Source organism: Podarcis gaigeae, assembly GCF_964106915.1.
Source record: "Podarcis gaigeae genome assembly, chromosome: 2".
In the NCBI taxonomy this organism is placed as follows: Eukaryota; Metazoa; Chordata; class Lepidosauria; order Squamata; family Lacertidae; genus Podarcis; species Podarcis gaigeae.
Genome location: NC_139679.1, coordinates 120,653,223 through 120,670,399, shown reverse-complemented (window position 1 = coordinate 120,670,399; position 17,177 = coordinate 120,653,223). Strand labels below are relative to the sequence as shown.

Sequence of the window (17,177 nt, the reverse complement as noted above, 5' to 3'; positions counted from 1 at the left end):
CAGCCCCTCCTTTCTGTAATGTATGCATGATGTTTCTGGGGGTGGGCTAGACCTAGAGGAGGGGAATTTCAAAAGTTTTTATAAGACCTTGCACACTATTCTTCTGGGTCTTTCCTCTCTCCTGCACGTGAGGGGAATACCCTGTTGCAACAGTTCAATAAAGACCAAGCCTACAGGCTGCTGTTTTGCTCCAAGTTATCCTGGTTGGTGTCATTGTTTTGTCCAAGGGAGCCCTCAGATTTTTCCTGTAACAGTTTGGCGACCATGCTCAGGGACACTTGGTTCTCCTGCAAAGGTGAGAGGGGAGACAGAGGGGATCGGGCGCCACTGGGCAACCTTAGCCCAGGGATCCTTCTTCCTCTCCCTGCCTCCTCTTTGCGGGCAGTAATCAATCGTCACCAAAAGCCCAACCAGGGGGAGCAAAGGCGAGGTCAAGCCGGCTAAAAAGAAAGGATCCCGGGATCCGCGGGGGACATCTTCAAACGTGAGTATGGTTTGAAGTAAATACATTGGGAGGGGGGTGGAAAAGTAACGTCCCCACGACAGCCAGACTTTCCTTCTTTCATTTCTGGCGTAACCCCTCGGAGTCGGCCGGGTGCGCTCTAACTTTGTCCTTTTCTAACCCGATTCTCCCCTTCGGAAAGTGGCCAGGGAGATCGTGGAACTTTACTGTCTGGCGCTTACCTCTCGGAGTCGTCTGGGTACGCCAAAACCTTTCTCTTTCTCTCCCCTCAATTTCTTACGCGGAGTGTGTCCGGGGAAATTGTGGTACCTTTTACTGTTTTCCGGCGCTTACCCCTCGGAGTCGTCCGGGTACGCCTTAATCTACCTATCCTTTTCTCCCCCATTTTCCGTCTTGGAATTGAGTCTGGGAAAACGTGGCTCTTTACTGTTTTTTCTCTGACGTCCCTCTCTCGGAGTCGTCCAGAGGCGTCCATCCAAGCCTTTTCTCTCTCTCTCTCTCTCTCTCCCTCCTTTCTCGTCTAATTATGCAAACAAAGCCGCCCCTCCTGCCCCGCGACCTTTGTTAGGGATGACCCGGGTACGTGAGAATGCAAGGTTGTTTGTTTCCTTTCCAAACCTTCATTTTCTCGGGCCTTAATCTGGCATTGCATTGCGCAAGCGTCCAGTAGGGGTTCCGAACTTAGTCTCAACGGCTAGGCAGGAGGCTGTCGTGGATGGTAGAGGGGGAAATTGTCTTGTAAACAGCGCTGAGGTAAAGGAATTCCGGGCAGAGGGACCCGTGGTTTGAGTTTCCGGGCAGAGACCCGTGGTTTTGTTTCAGGTTCAGGTTTGAGATTTCCAGAAATTAATTCGTGGTTTATAGATAAGTAGGAATTGTGTTAGTCAAGGGTACTTTGAGTACTGAAAGGATCTTTTATCTGTCCCCCCTTTCTTTCCCATTGCCCCTCTTCCCTTGTGTGTGTGCGTCCACTCTTTCTGTCTTTAGCGTACTTCGTTAATGAAAAGAAAAGAAAAAAGCCTAATAATAACATATGAGAGAATGGGAGCTCACTAAACACCCTAACTGGACTCCTCCTGGCAACAAAGCTTCCATGAAGCCTTTTTGCCCCAGAGAGGATTCTAATATGCCCCTCCAGCTTGTCATCTCCAATTGAAAATAATAATAATAATAATAATAATAATAATAATAAAGGGGCAAAATGGTCTTTCCAAGTACAAAGTACGAGACCATTGTAACTTTTAGTGGGTGGATTAGGAACCCAGGGCACAGTGGCCACCCCAGGGATCCTTTAACAAAATCAGGGTTTGAACCCTTAGGGAGAGCTGAACACATCAAATTTGTGTTGTTCAACTAGAACCTAAAGCCAGCACATGAAACCGTAAATTTAATGGTGCTCAGAAGGCAGTAGATATAATAGCCCAGCCTGGGAGCCCACGCATTTGAGATCTTAGTTTCTCAAAAAAAGAGGGGAAAAAAGAAAAAAAGAGAAAAAAAGGATAAGAGATGTACTAAAGGATTTGGAAATATTTCAAGGGTTTGTGTTTACATTGGCTCCGGCATCCACAGGCTGTTCTTAAATGCACATAGTTTTAAATTGCAAGCATGCTTCGAAATTTTAAATCTAAGGAAGCCATGTTGGGCCTCATCAATCTTAAACAGGACCAATAAATAAATAAATAAAAATCATTAGAATGAAGCGTGCAAATGTTTGTTCTTTGAGAGAGGCTCCAAGGAGTCTTCCTCCGAGTAGCTTGAGTAAGGAGCATGATTTTAAGTTGATGGTAGATAATGTTATGTTGCAACGTTTGAGTTTATGAGTTTATATCTGTGTTCCAGTATTTTTTCCCAGTATTTTGAGATGTGCTGTGAAGGAACTAATGTTTCTGCTGCAAAAGCCTAGTAGAGCCAACTGCTCTCTCAAGCTAAAATGCAGTGTATGTATTTCATTAAGCGTCCGCCTATGAAAATGTGTTCTTTCTAAGAAAATTTGTATTAAAATTGGTATTAAATGTAGAGGCTTCCATAGCCAGCAAAATTGTCTATCTGAGTCCAGTCCTGATATCAGTCTTCCTGGCCTCTTTTCTTAAAAAAATGCCCCTTTGTTTCATTCTGTCTCTTTCAGGGTTTTTTTCCCCTTCTCCTTCTTACTTCTGTGCCAGGTAAATTTACTCCCAAGTAAGCTTCCTTTAAAGGAAACTGCAAAGGGGGGGGGGCATAGATTAGGCTTACTATTCCTCTGCAAGTTCAGGAAAAACTCACTTTTGTATTCCTTTTAAATCAAATCTATGGCTGTTTTAACTATGCTTTATAAGAGATCCTCTCCCTCTTAGGAAAAATGTTCACTTCAATCTTCCTTTAAAGATAATTTCTCTAGGAACTTGAAGGAAGCAAACTCACTCAAACGTATCTCAAGATCTGCTAAAACGGTTCTGTGTAAAGTTGGCTACTTTTCTTTTCCTCTTCCTTAGTACATGATAGGAGCATAGATGTTTCCTTTCCCAGTTGAGAATCTGTACTTAAATGTATATGTCTTTTTGGTAGTGCAAATCTTGCTTTGAAATCTTGCTATGAACACTGTATTTAGGGTTGGACTAGATGACCCAAGGGTCCTTTTTAGCTCTCCCAATTTGTGGCTGTGTGGAGGGCCATGTGTCTGCAAGCATGTGATGAGTTGAAATTCAGCCCAACTTTGCTCTTTGTTTTACTTTAAAAAAGGTGAGAGGTAAAATCCGTGATGTTTTGAAGCAGAACTGGTAATTTCAAGCATTTGAGTGATTACAGTGTTTATAATTTTCTCTACTATTAAAAAAAATCAAACTTCAAAGTCAATTCAAAGTTTAAGCACATAAAATACATATGGGTCTTGACCATTTATCCTGTAAATAAAGGGCAGAAAAATTTGTCTGCAAATGGTAAGGCTAAAATGACTGAGAATGTTAAAAAAATCCTATGAATTCTGACTCTCTGGCCATTTTCCCCATATATAAGGGCGTGGCATTGTTCCACGAATGGCCAGAGGGATATCAGCCCTTTCCTGTACATAAAGGAAGCAGTCCTTTTGCTTGTTTGGTGAATACTTAAATTGCTGAGTTTCTCTTTTTTTGTTTAAAAAATCTAACCCTATTTTTAAAATCTACTCCATACCCTTCATTCCCTTTATTCAAATGGTAATTTAGCCAAAAGATTCAACATTTTCAATAGTATAAAAGGTTTGCTGAGACATGAACTCTGCACATGCACAGAGGCTAGATCAGCAAAAAAAAAGGGGAGAGAGAGATAGAGAGAGGAAGGAGGGGGAACTGTAGGGAGTGAGAGGAGCTTGGGCTGCAGGGGGAAATTTATCCAAATTTCCTTATGTAAAACTTGGAACCACTGAAGGAAATCACCCTTAATGTGTCCTTTGCTCCAGGGGCTTCGTAAGACAAAAGGGTTAAAACAAAAACAACAACAACAACAACAACAAAACTAGCCCATCAAAAGTCAAGAGTTTTCCAGGTTCCAAACATGCCAAATTCTTTTCACAGGTAAATATCAAAGCATCCCCCCCCCTCAATGGGATTTAAATCACAGACTTTGTTTGTGTGCATTTTAGGAACAGCATTTTTAAGTTACAAATAATCTGTTTTCATTTATTTAATCCGTTTTTCCATGATGTCTATGAAGTTAATCGAAGCACAACCAAGCATTGTTTGTGGAATGGTATTTACCTTTTGCCTGAGCATTTCTTATTAATTCTGTCATTTTGGCTAGTTCAAGGTACTTGCACAACTTTAAATTGCCATTCATTTTTTCTTGGTATTAAGTCATTTCCCGGTATTTTGCTATTAACATTCTAGCCGATGTTGTCACATCAAGAAACACTCTTTTATTTTCATTGTTACTTCAGATTTCTTAAAATTGTGTGTCTTAGCATTTATTTATTTTTCGTTCCTCATAGGTCATTGTGTGTGTGTGTTTGTGTTTTATTATTATTTTAACCTTGTATTTTTTTAACAGTTCTCTTTCTCTCCAAAGTGAAGGAAAGCAAACAAACTTAGCAGATAATAACAGTAATTATATGGAAATGTGATAATAATATTGGAATGAATGAAATGCTTAATCCGCTAAGATTTTTATTATTTGCAGCTTCCCACGTAAATTGAAGGACATCCTTTTTTCCCTTTTGCCCCTTCCCCTTACTAACTCCTGTCTTTTTAAGTCTCCAAAACCCTGCCCCTTACAGGATGTCACTTCTACAGATGTGTTACTACAGACCTATGATGAAAAAGCTTCGCCACCACCTGCAGCAACAGACACCAAAGTTTTCAAAGTGGCCACAGCTATCTGTTTCAAAGGATATAGGCTGCCGGGGGAGTGGGTCTGACAAAGGGGGGTGGAGTTGAATTGCAAGGACATTTTCTGACTTTTGGACCTCAAGATACATACATAAAATATCCCAATTGTCTCAAGATATGCAACTGATACTTAATTAGTTTGTTTTGTATTATGTGTTGTTATGTAGGAATGTTGAAATGTGTCTGACAGTGTTATTTCCACAAATGGGGGGAATTGGGGCTATTTTTGTGGCTATTTTTGTGTGTAATTGTTTTTATGTTTAATGTCTTATTCCTTACACCCCAGTGGAGGATTCTCATACATTTTATGCTTTTTTTTTTTACAGATCAGGCTATTATGTAGTCCAATGTTTAGAATTAGATAAATTTATAACCATATTTCGTTGTTTCACCTACCCATTTTAAAAATGTGCTAAAAAAAACTCACTTTACCAAGGAGAAGCTTCAGGAAGGTGTGTATGCTTTGGTTTAGCCGGAATAATCCCTTACAGAGTTAAATTGACTTATTTGGAGAAGTGTCCCTTAAGAATGGTTTTGCTTTAACAGATTGGTTTGAAAAGTTGAGAACCATGGGGCAAGATAAATTCAAATTGGACTCAGTTTGAATTGGGCAAGTGTATCCAGGCTGCAAGTAGCTTTTTGGTCCTTAAAGTGCAAGTGAGCAATTTCCCATGACTGCAAGACCATAGCCAATAATAATAAAATCCCATAGAATGGCCAGGCAAGGACATTTCTCTCCTGACGTGCCCAAACCTGTGCCAGCTGGGGTGAGTGCCAGGCAACATGGTTAATATGAAAGCCCTAAGTGGATTCACCAGGGATTGCTACTACTGTTACACCAAGCCGGTGTGAGACCACAGAAGAGCTACCTTGACACCTGAGAACACAAAAATGGTGGGGGGGGCAAAGCAAACTGCATTTTTCAGTCATCAGTGGACCTTCCTGCTAAATGTAAAGCATATGCCACTATTGAGAGAAATATTCCTTCCAAGGTACTAGAATACCACAAGTAACTGAGCAACAAAATATTAATTTTACATGATATCCTATGTCTAACTATGTGCACTGTTACACCATTATATTTCTATACAAATATCCTTAAGAAGCATGACGTCCAAGTCCCTTTCAAGTTCACATGGACACACGCATCTGGGACGGAGAATAGCAGGTTAATATTTACCACCTTAAAATTGTGCGGAGAAAAGGATTGCAAAGTAACCACCTTTGCAATCTTATCTCCGAAGGGGGGAACTGTAGCAGGAACCCCCCCACCCCAATCATTCTGTTTGTATACACTTCACACACACACGCCACATTTCTGTTATAAATTCATAGAAAAATCAACCATACATTGGATTTGCACTGTTCCATTTTTATTTTACTCCATATGACAAGAACTAACAAAGGGGGGTGACTTAGTCCTGGTCAGCCATAATCCCTTCACCGTCTCAGCACATCCACAGGAGCCCTGCCCATGCCAACCCTGATGATCCCAGACAGAAGACAATCAAGATCACAAAGAACTTGCATATGGGAGTGGATTCAACATGGACTGAAACAAAGGACACTGATCAGATCTTCCCTCAGGGGCAGGAAACTGCAAACTGCCCTTTGTCCTCTGGAAAGTACTCATGGGGAGGGGGGAAAGGAGGAACCAGCCAGGTGACAAGACACTCAGGTTACCACCAACTCCTCCCTCAGCCCCTCCTTTCTGTAATGTATGCCTCCCTCAGCCCCTCCTTTCTGTAATGTATGCATGCATGATGTTTCTGGGGGTGGGCTAGACCTAGAGGAGGGGAATTTCAAAAGTTTTTATAAGACCTTGCACACTATTCTTCTGGGTCTTTCCTCTCTCCTGCACGTGAGGGGAATACCCTGTTGCAACAGTTCAATAAAGACCAAGCCTATAGGCTGCTGTTTTGCTCCAAGTTATCCTGGTTGGTGTCTTTGTTTTGTCCAAGGGAGCCCTCGGATTTTTCCTGTAACACAGTGAAAACATAAGGGGGGGGGGGGAAACCAATTTAAAATGCAGCACGTGATTGGCTGCACGTGATTGGCTAATGGATATAGTTAAACAATATTGAAGTATCAGATCTGGAAGGACATGATAATAGATTTGATTAGCATGCTTAATTTTGGTATGAGAAAAAAACGGTGCACAAGGGATTCCTGAACCACATTATAAGGAAATCAATTTACCAAGTATGGGACAAATATAAGAATTTATTAGAGAACAAGACACCTTTGTGGCTTTCCCCTTTAGAAACTATCTGTAAAAAGATACGAAACTGGGCAACATACAAAGATCTGTTAACAGAAGTAGAAAACAAATTAAAGGTGAAAGAATATATAAAAGCTCTGTTAACAGATTGGTTACAATATCGCCTTATAAATGACATATTCAGAGGTGACAAAGAGAAGGACTTTGGGAAGGAATTCTCAAAGTTCAAAAAGGAGTTATTAGAAAATAATGAGAAATTATTATCAAGAATGTACAAACCACTGTTGGAATGGGAGACGAAAGATGAAGAGGTTAAAGCTGTAATGATAAACTGGGCAAAAGACAGGTTATAATATACAACTTGAATCATAGGAAAAGTTGTGGAAAGAGATTTTAAAATTCACGGCATGTAGTTCATTAAAAGAAAATGAGATGAAGATGTACTGATGGTATTTGACTCCAATAAAGCTTGCTGAAATGTATAAAGATATCTCTAATTTATGCTGGAAATGTAAGGATAAGGAAGGAACTATTTTTTCATATGTGGTGGACGTGTAAAAAAGTAAAGGGCTTCTGGGAAATGATACACAGTGAACTTTAAAAAATTATTAAAATTACGTTTGTTAAAAAAAACCAGAGGATTTTTTACTAGGAGTAATAGGAGGAGAATTGCCAAGGAAGCAGAAGAGACCGTTTATTTATGCGACTACAGCAGCCATGGATGACTAGATGACTGGCTAAGAAATATAATTATATGCATGGAAAATAAAGGGGGGGGGGGAATGGAAACCAGGGGGGCAAGGGGGAAAGCCATTTATTGCAAATTTGGATTGGATATCTATGTACCAAAAGGAAAAGCGTTGTTAATTGGAAAATTGAAAATAATTATAATAATAAATAGTTTAGAAAACGTTTTAGGGCTCTGTCTGCTTCCTCACCCTCCCTCTCCAAATGGGCAGAAGCAGCAAGGAGAGGGAGCCTATGTGGTGGACGTGTAAAAAAGTAAAGGGCTTCTGGGAAATGATATGCAATGAACTTTTAAAAATTCTTAAAATTACATTTGTTTAAAAAAACCAGAGACTTGTTTACTAGGTGTAATAGTAGAAGAATTGCCAAGGAAGCAAGAGACTGTTTATTTATGCGACTACAGCAGCCAGAATGCTACTAGCCCAGATGTGGAAAGAAGGAAAGGTCCTAAAGAAAGAAGAATGGGAAACTCAAGATGATGGACTCTGCCGAAATGGCTAAACTAACTGTGAAGATCAAGACAAAATAAAAAAAAATTCCTTTCAGTAGCACCTTAAAGACCAACTAAGTTTGGTCTTTAAGGTGCTACTGGAAGGAATTTTTTTTATTTTGTTTTGACTATGGCAGACCAACACGGCTACCTATCTGTAACGTGAAGATCAGTTTACCTGGCGTGCTCTGGTCCATGGGGTCACGAAGGGTCGGACATGACTAAACGACTAAACAACAACAACCACCACCATCAAGATCAGGCACCAAGATGAGAAAAAATTCAGTCTAGAATGGGAAAGTTTTATGGATTATTTTAGAGAACACTGTCAAAACGTCAAAACATTAGCAGGTTTGGTGTAACATTGATGAACTAAGAATAGAATTAGGAGGGGGAAAATAAGTTGAAATTAATTGGAGAAATGTAATTATATGCAAGGAGAATAAAGGGGGGGAATGGAAACCAGGGGGGGCAAGGGGGAAAGCCATTTATTGCAAATTTGGATTGGATATCTATGTACCAAAAGGAATAATGTTATTTTGAAAATTGAAAATAAAAAATATATATTTTTTAAAATAATTTAGAAAACTATTTGGGGCGCCCGTGCAGCTGATCCAGCGGGGCTTTCCGGAGGCGAGACCAGCGCCTCTCCTCGCTCTTTGCCCGGAGAAGCCCAGAGGCTCTTGCCGCTCGGCTCCGAAACGGTTAAGAGCAGCTGCGACAGAGCTGAGATTCCTAGAGCGGAGGAAAAAAAAAAGGCTGACGGGAGAATAGCAGCTTCCGCTTCCTGTCCCGCTTCTGAGGGGGGGGGAGGGGGGGGAGATGTCGAACATGGCGGCGGCTGTTCTTCCTCGTGGAGGCGCTGGAGGTGCGTCGTATTGTTATATATTATAACTGGGGGGGAGTGGGGGTGCTGCTGGAGGGAGTTGTGGGGAGGGATTAAAAAAAAACAACCATTAGGCAAACCGTTTCAATGTAAGTTTTTTTTCTGTGTCTCCTTTTTCTCGTCGTCAGTTTATCCAGATTTTCACGTTATTATTTTTAAAGACCTCTTGAAAATTGGTCAGCATTTTGGTGCAGATTTCTCCTAATGGACACGCATTTGCAAAGGGTATTTCCCCAAATATTTACATTTACCATAATTAATGCATTCTGTATTTAATTCCGCTAAAATAATGCGTTTATAGGGCTTTCCCCCTTTGTATGGGGGTAGGACATCTTTTCCCAATGGAAGGGCGGATCTTTCTCCTGCTCTCCTCCCTGCAGGCCAACTTGGGCAGGTGGGGGACCTTCCTTGGGCTCCCCATAGGGCTTGGGGTCAAGGCAAACCCTTAAGCATTGGGAAATCTTCTGCTGGGGCTTCCCCCTGGAACATGTAATAATTTTTATCCGGTCTGATTTTATTATAATTTATTAAAATTGTATGCCTCCCTATACCCACAGGCCTTAGGGCAGTTCACAGGATAAAATCGCAATATAAAAACTCAAAGTACATAATCACAACATAAACAAAATCAACCCAATAACCCCCCGCCCCCCGCTAACCACACACATTTTTATTTTTTAAAAATGATATTTATTAGAAGTTTAAAAATTACAGAAAAAAGTAGAAAAGAAAACAACAAAAAAATTCACAAAACATACATTACAATACATAAAAAGGGGGGGAAACATGAAAACCTTCTGCAGATCTTCTTCTTGTTTATACCTGCACTTGACCTTGTCTTTTGTTGATCTTTTTCTTAATTTCTTTCCTTTCTCATTGAGGAGTAGGTCTCGGGGAAGCCCCACAGTCCCATTCCCCACATTCAGCAATGTAGTCCAGAAAGTATTTAAAAGCATGTTTCAAAGTCCCTAATATTGGAGGGACTTTCAAACCACACACATTTTAAAATATTTGAGTTTCAATTAAATACAGCAGTTTCTGCAAGAGGAGTTCTGGGCAGAAGAAGTTAAAAAAAAGGAGAAACAAGCAACTTCAAGTCCACATTAAAAATGTGGCTGAGGCCTTACTTAGACAGGCTACTACTACTACTACTAACACCCCTGAGCACCCTCTCCCGCCAGTGTCTTGCCTGGGTAATGGACTGGATGAAAGCCAACAAATTGAAGCTCAATCCAGATAAGGGTGAGGCTCAGTTAGTGGGTGGTTCCCTAGAGCAGATGGGTGGGAGGTCGCCTGCTCTTGATGGGGTTACACTTCCTCTGAAGGAGCAGGTTCGTAGCTTGGGGGTTCTCCTGGATCCTTTGCTGTCGCTCGAGGCTCAGATGGCCTGGAGTGCCTTCCATCACCTTTGGCTGGTGGCCCAGCTACACCCCTATCTGGACAGGGATAGCCTATCTACCGTTGTCCATGCTCCGGGAACTTCAAGGTTAGATATAGATATGCATTATACGTGGGGCTGCTTCTGAAGACAGTCTGGAAACTTCAGCTAGTGCAGAATTTAGCGGCCAGCTTGCTCACCGGAGTTGGCGGGTGAGCATATTACCCCCATCCTGGTCCGACTGCACTGGCTACCAGTTAGTTTCCGGGCTTAATTCAAGGGGCTGGTTTTGACCTATAAAGCCTTACATGGCTCAGGACCACAATACTTCAAGGACCACCTATTTGCATATGAACCTACCCGGACCCTGAGATCCCCTTCTGATCTCAAGTGGTCTGGAGGGTTGCAACACGAGAACAGGGCCTTCTCTGCAGTGGCTCCCAGTCTGTGGAATGCTCTCCCCAGGGAAGTTCACCTGGAGCCTTCCTTATACTCCCCATGAATCAGAGCATGCCTTGGAAACTCACTTTCCTCTCAAAGCTTCTCCTGTTTTATGTCCATGGAGCTTTCATGGCATAATACTGGAGTGGGTTGCCAGTTTCTTCTCCAGGTGGATCACATTTAGTCTAAACTCTTGGCTGATCTGTATGCCTTGGGTGGCCCTCCTTCTCTGACTTGTTCAAGCTCCTTCGCCACGACAAGGCAGTGATCCATGAAGGGGTATACACCTTTAGGTGCCATGCAAACATGTTCCTTTTTAACCAGGCTTTTGCTTGATATGTTTGACGTCCTCTAGGCTTTTTCAAATGTGGCTCTTTTTTTGGGGGGGGTGTTATTGGATTGTTTTTATTCTGATTATATATGATGTGATCTTTTCTGTGAACCACGCCGAGTCCTCCGGGTTTAGGGCGGTATATGAACTCAATAAATAATAATACCATATTAATACTTTTATTATTTATACCCCATCTATCTGACTGGGTTGCCCCAGCCACTCTAGCTGCTTCTAACAAATATAAAAGCATAATAAAAACATTTAATTTTTTTTTATAAGATACAGATAGGTAGCCGTGTTGGTCTGCCATAGTAAAAAAAATAAATAAAAAAATTCCTTCCAGTAGCACCTTAAAGACCAACTAAGTTAGTTCTAGGTATGAGCTTTCGTGTGCATGCACACTTGTATCTGAAGATACAAGTGTGTATCTGAAGAAGTGTGCATGCACACGGAAGCTCATACCTAGAACTAACTTAGTTGGTCTTTAAGGTGCTACTGGAAGGAATTTTTATTTATTTATTTTTATAAGATATATATTAAAGTTTTCAAAGTTAATACATTATAACAAAAAGAAAAGGAAATACAAAAATGCAAAAAGTAAAGACAATTTAAAAAGAGAAAAAGAAGAAAAAAAACTCCACATATAAATTCCATTTACTTATTTTCTTTTAACTTACTTTCCAGACCTCCTCATACCACCCTTTCTTATATTCCAGTTTAAATTGTTTGATCAGCAAATCCTCACCATTAGGTCTTTTACTTATTTCAAAACCTTATTTTCTATCTCTTAAGCATTACAGCTGAAAACCACTTAATTACTGTCCAACATCATTCTAGCATTCCTTAATTTTACAGTATTTCTGCAAGTAGTCTTTAAACGTCTTCCAATCTTCTTCCGCCGACTCTTTTCCCTGGTCTCGGATTCTGCCGGTCATTTCTGCCAGTCCCATGTAGTCAATCATCTTCATCTGCCATTCTTCCAGAGTGGGTAGATCTTGTGTCTTCCAATATTTTGCAATGAGTGTTCTTGCTGCTGTTGTCGCATACTGAAAGAAAGTTCTATCCTTCTTTGGCACCAATTGGCCGACCATGCCCAGGAGAAAGGCCTCTGGTTTCTTCAGGAAGGTATACTTAAATACCTTTTTCATTTCATTATAAATCATTTCCCAGAAAGCCTTAATCCTTGGGCACGTCCACCAAAGGTGAAAGAATGTACCTTCAGTCTCTTTACATTTCCAACATTTATTGTCAGGCAAATGATAGATTTTTGCAAGCTTGACTGGGGTCATGTACCACCTGTAAATCATTTTCATAATATTCTCTCTTAAGGCATTACATGCCGTAAATTTCAGACCGGTGGTCCATAACTGTTCCCAGTCAGCAAACATAATATTATGTCCAACATCCTGTGCCCATTTAATCATTACAGATTTCACCGTTTCATCCTGAGTATTCCATTTCAGCAGCAAGTTATACATCTTTGACAAAATCTTAGTTTTGGGTTCTAACAATTCTGTTTCTAATTTCGATTTTTCCACCTGGAATCCAATTTTTTTGTCCAATTTATAAGCCTCCATTATCTGACAGTAATGAACCCAGTCTCGCACTTTGTTTTTTAATTTCTCAAAGCTCTGCAATTTCAATTTGTCTCCCTCTTGTTCCAAAATTTCCCAATATTTTGGCCACTTGGACTCCATATTGAGTCTTTTAAGAGCTTTCGCTTCCATTGGTGACAACCACCTTGGAGTTTTGTTTTCCAATAAGTCTTTGTATCTTATCCAAACATTAAACAATGCTTTCCTGACAATATGGTTTTTAAATGCTTTATGTACTTTGACCTTGTCGTACCACAAATATGCATGCCACCCAAAAGCATTATTAAATCCTTCTAAGTCCAAAATGTCTGTATTCTCAAGAAGCAGCCATTCTTTCAGCCAGCAAAATGCTGCTGATTCATAATAAAGTTTAAGGTCTGGCAGGGCAAATCCCCCTCTTTCTTTAGCATCAGTTAAAATCTTAAATTTTATTCTGGGCTTCTTGCCCTGCCAGACAAATCTAGAAATATCTTTCTGCCACTTTGAAACAGTCCATCTTGTCCACAATCTGCAATGTTTGAAACAAAAACAACATTCTAGGCAATACATTCATATTTATAACTGCAATTCGACCCAACAAGGAAAGCTTCAAATTTGACCATATTTCTAAATCTTTTTTCACTTCTGTGCAACATTTTTCATAATTATCTTTAAATAAGTTCACATTTTTTGCTGTCACATTAATCCCCAGATATTTCACTTTCTTAACCACAGTCAAACCAGTCTCATTCTGAAACCTTTCTTTTTCAGTTGATGTTAAATTTTTCTCTAAAACTTTGGTTTTTAACTTGTTCAGTTTAAATCCTGCCACTTGACCAAATTCTTGAATTAAGTCTAAAACCCTTTTAGTACTAGATTCTGGCTCCTGTAATGTCAAAATTAAATCATCTGCAAAAGCTCTCAATTTATACTGTTTAGCTCCGACCTGTATACCTTTAACCAGCTGGTCTCTTCTAATCATATTCAGCAGGACCTCCAGGACCGATATAAAAAGCAATGGTGAAATTGGGCATCCCTGTCGTGTCCCTTTTTCTATCTTAAGCATGATAAAACACTTAAAACTTCCCTCTACATGGCTGCCTCCAATTGTCTTCTAAATGTTGCATAGTTATTTTTTTTGACAGCTGACGGGAGGGCGTTCCACAGGGTGGGCACCACTACCAAGAAGGCCCTCTGCCTTGTTCCCTGTAACTTCCCTTCTCACAGTGAGGGAACTGCCACCAGGCCCTGGGACCTGGATCTCTGTGTCCTCACTGAATGATTGGGGTGAAGACGCTCCTTTAGCATTTCATCAGTTTGCCTTTTATTCCATCAGGAGATGTTGAAGGGATGCTGGCAGAAGGGGAACAATCAGAAGTGTCACAGAAAGGATCCAAAGAGCAAAGGGATCAGAGGGTTCAAGATGGAGGCAGCAGGCGAGAGGGGAGACGAAAGCAGAAGCCGGAGGGTGACTATTGTACATCTCAGGGTGGTGAAAATCAAATTCCTAGAGAGAAGAAAAAGCATGAATGCACCGTGTGTGGAAAGAGATTGCGTAGTCACTCAACTCTTACCTCGCATCAAAGAACTCATACAGGGGAGAAACCATATACATGTTCCGAGTGTGGAAAGAGCTTCAGTGAACGTGGTGTTCTAACTAGGCATCAAAGAACTCATACAGGGGAGAAACCATATATATGTTACGAGTGTGGAAAGAGCTTCAGTTTCAGCGGTACCCTTACCTCGCATCAAAGAACTCATACAGGGGAGAAACCGTATACTTGTTCAGAGTGTGGAAAGAGCTTCAGTGAACGTGGTCATCTAACTAGGCATCAAAGAACTCATACAGGGGAGAAACCATATAAATGCTTGGAGTGTGGAAAGAGCTTCAGTCACAGTAGTACCTTTATCTTGCATCTACGAACTCATACAGGAGAGAAACCGTATAAATGTTCAGAGTGTGGAAAGAGCTTCAATGAACGTGGCAACCTTACTAGGCATCAAAGATCTCATACAGGAGAGAAACCGTATACATGTTCGGAGTGTGGAAGGAGCTTCAGTCAGAGTAAAGCACTTAAGTTGCATCAAAGAACTCATACAGGGGAGAAACAGCATACGTGTTTGGAGTGTGGAATGAGCTTCGCTCACCGCAATGGGCTTGCTATACATCAACAAACTCATTGAGGCAGCAAACCTTATAAATGCTGGGAGTGTGGCAAGAGCTTCAGTCGCCTCGACTCCCTTTCCTCGCATGAAAGGATTCATACAGGGGAGAAACCATATACATGTTTGGAGTGTGGAAAGAGCTTCAGCTACAGTTCCAGCCTTACCTTGCATCAAAAATTGCACACAGGAGAGAAACCTTATAAATGTTTGGAGTGTGGCAAGAGGTTCTGTGGCGGTAGGCAACTCAGGTTGCATCAAAGAACTCATACAGGGGAGAAACCATATATATGTTCCGAGTGTGGAAAGAGCTTCAGTGAACGTGGTGCTCTAACTAAGCATCAAAGAACTCATACAGGGGAGAAACCGTATTCATGTTTGGAGTGTAGAAAAAGCTTCAGTCGTAGTTGCTCCCTTAAGTTGCATCAAAGAACTCATACAGGGGAGAAGCCGTATACATGTTCAGAGTGTGGAAGGAGCTTCAGTCAGAGTAGCTCCCTTAAGTCGCATCAGAGAACTCATACAGGGAGGAAATCTTAGAAATGTTTGGTGTATGGAAAGAACTTCAGTGACCGGGGCTCCCTTCCTAAACAATAAAGAACTCGTACAAGGGAAACATCTTAGAAAGGGTTGGCGTGTGGGAAGATCTTTAATCATATCAAATAACTCCTACAGAGAGTAAACCAATGATCGTGTTCTGGTCCCCCCAGGACAGCCATTATTAGAGTGGAAGAACTTTCTGACAGTGAGAGCTGTTTTGACAATGGAACAGTCTCCCTCGGGAGGTGGCGGGCTCTCCTTCCTTGGAGGATTTTAAGCAGAGGTGGGATGGGCTTCTGCTATGGATGCTTTAGCCGAGATTGCTTCATTGCTGGGGTTGGACTAGATGACCCTTTTGTTGTTTAGTTGTTTATTCGTGTCCGACTCTTCGTGACCCCATGGACCAGAGCACGCCAGGCACTCCTGTCTTCCACCACCTCCCGCAGTTTGGTCAGACTCATGCTGGTAGCTTCAAGAACACTGTCCAACCATCTCGTCCTCTGTCGTCCCCTTCTCCTTGCGCCCTCCATCTTTCCCAACATCAGGGTCTTTTTCAGGGAGTCTTCTCTTCTCATGAGGTGGCCAAAGTATTGGAGCCTCAACTTCACTATCTGTCCTTCCAGTGAGCACTCAGGGCTGATTTTCTTAAGAATGGATACATTTGATCTTCTTGCAGTCCATGGGACTCTCGAGTCTCCTCCAGCACCATAATTCAAAAGCATCAATTCTTTGGCGATCAGCCTAGATGACCCTTGGGGTCCCTTATAACTACAGTTCTATGATTCTATATACATCATCTGCTAGACAGCTGTTGTCACAAGCTTGGCAAATCCAGACATATACTTGATCATCAGATAATGCCAATATTATTCACTTGGACTGTGCTGTTTGAATCCATGTACAATTCTAGGTGCCTATTTTATAGTTTTGCTTTTCATATCCTAATTTTCATCTGCTGTTATATGTAGCATTCCCAAAGGAAGGAAGGATTGGACTTTGATTAATAAAATACACACGAGGCTTGACCAGCAAGACTTTGGGAGGGGTGCATATAAAAATTTTCCCCCCCTTGGCCCAGGTTGTTTTATTCACAAATGAACTCTTTACACAGTGTTCGTAAGAACCGATCAGATTTCCTCTGAGCATTTCAAAAAACCCCACGTGGGACAAAGTTAGATCAGTAAAGGAAGGAAGGGTGGTATTCACCATCTCTTTGTGAACTCTCTTCCTGAACTCTCTTCCTGGCCCTAAGATCTATCTAAAGATTAACAAACTACATAAAAGTAACCTATAAACTTTATGACCTAGGGTGCCTGGTGCAGCAACTGGTCTCTGTCCTAGAATGCTTATACGTGCTTGTCAGACAGAGAGAAATGGGCAGTAGAGAAAAATGGCGTAGATGCAGAGGCTTGTGGAATTTGATCAGGAATTTTTGTCAATGAATCAAACCCAGTCAGCGCAATGCTTTCATCGCGGACACAATGGCTTGATGCATATTTTATCATTCCTCATAATAATCCCGTCTGATCACTAAAGTTATAGCTGCTATCTCTGTTTCATATACATCATAAAACGAAACAGAAAAATCTTTACAAAAATAAAA

At 41.1% G+C, this 17,177-nt stretch overlaps 1 protein-coding gene and 1 long non-coding RNA gene across 3 annotated transcripts in view; one reads left to right on the top strand and one right to left on the bottom strand.

Annotated features, from left to right (window-relative positions):
* Window positions 1–17,177, top strand: part of LOC310837920 (uncharacterized protein) — a 26,225-nt gene extending 9,048 nt beyond the window's left edge. Inside the window, exons 1-2 of one of the 2 annotated variants that reach the window (XM_083725158.1) lie at window positions 9,077–9,126; window positions 14,208–17,177. In XM_083725158.1, the coding sequence (XP_083581284.1) occupies window positions 9,081–9,126; window positions 14,208–15,055 (894 nt within the window). In that variant the 5' untranslated portion in view covers window positions 9,077–9,080 and the 3' untranslated portion in view covers window positions 15,056–17,177. Of the gene's footprint in view, window positions 1–9,076; window positions 9,127–14,207 lie in introns of those variants that run through there. The other variant, XM_083725159.1, reaches the window with a different exon arrangement.
* LOC310834383 lies at window positions 2,601–3,112 on the bottom strand. The gene is made up of 2 exons (XR_014559232.1): window positions 2,938–3,112; window positions 2,601–2,783 (listed from the first exon to the last, which is right to left on the bottom strand). It is a non-coding gene; the product is annotated as an uncharacterized lncRNA (long non-coding RNA).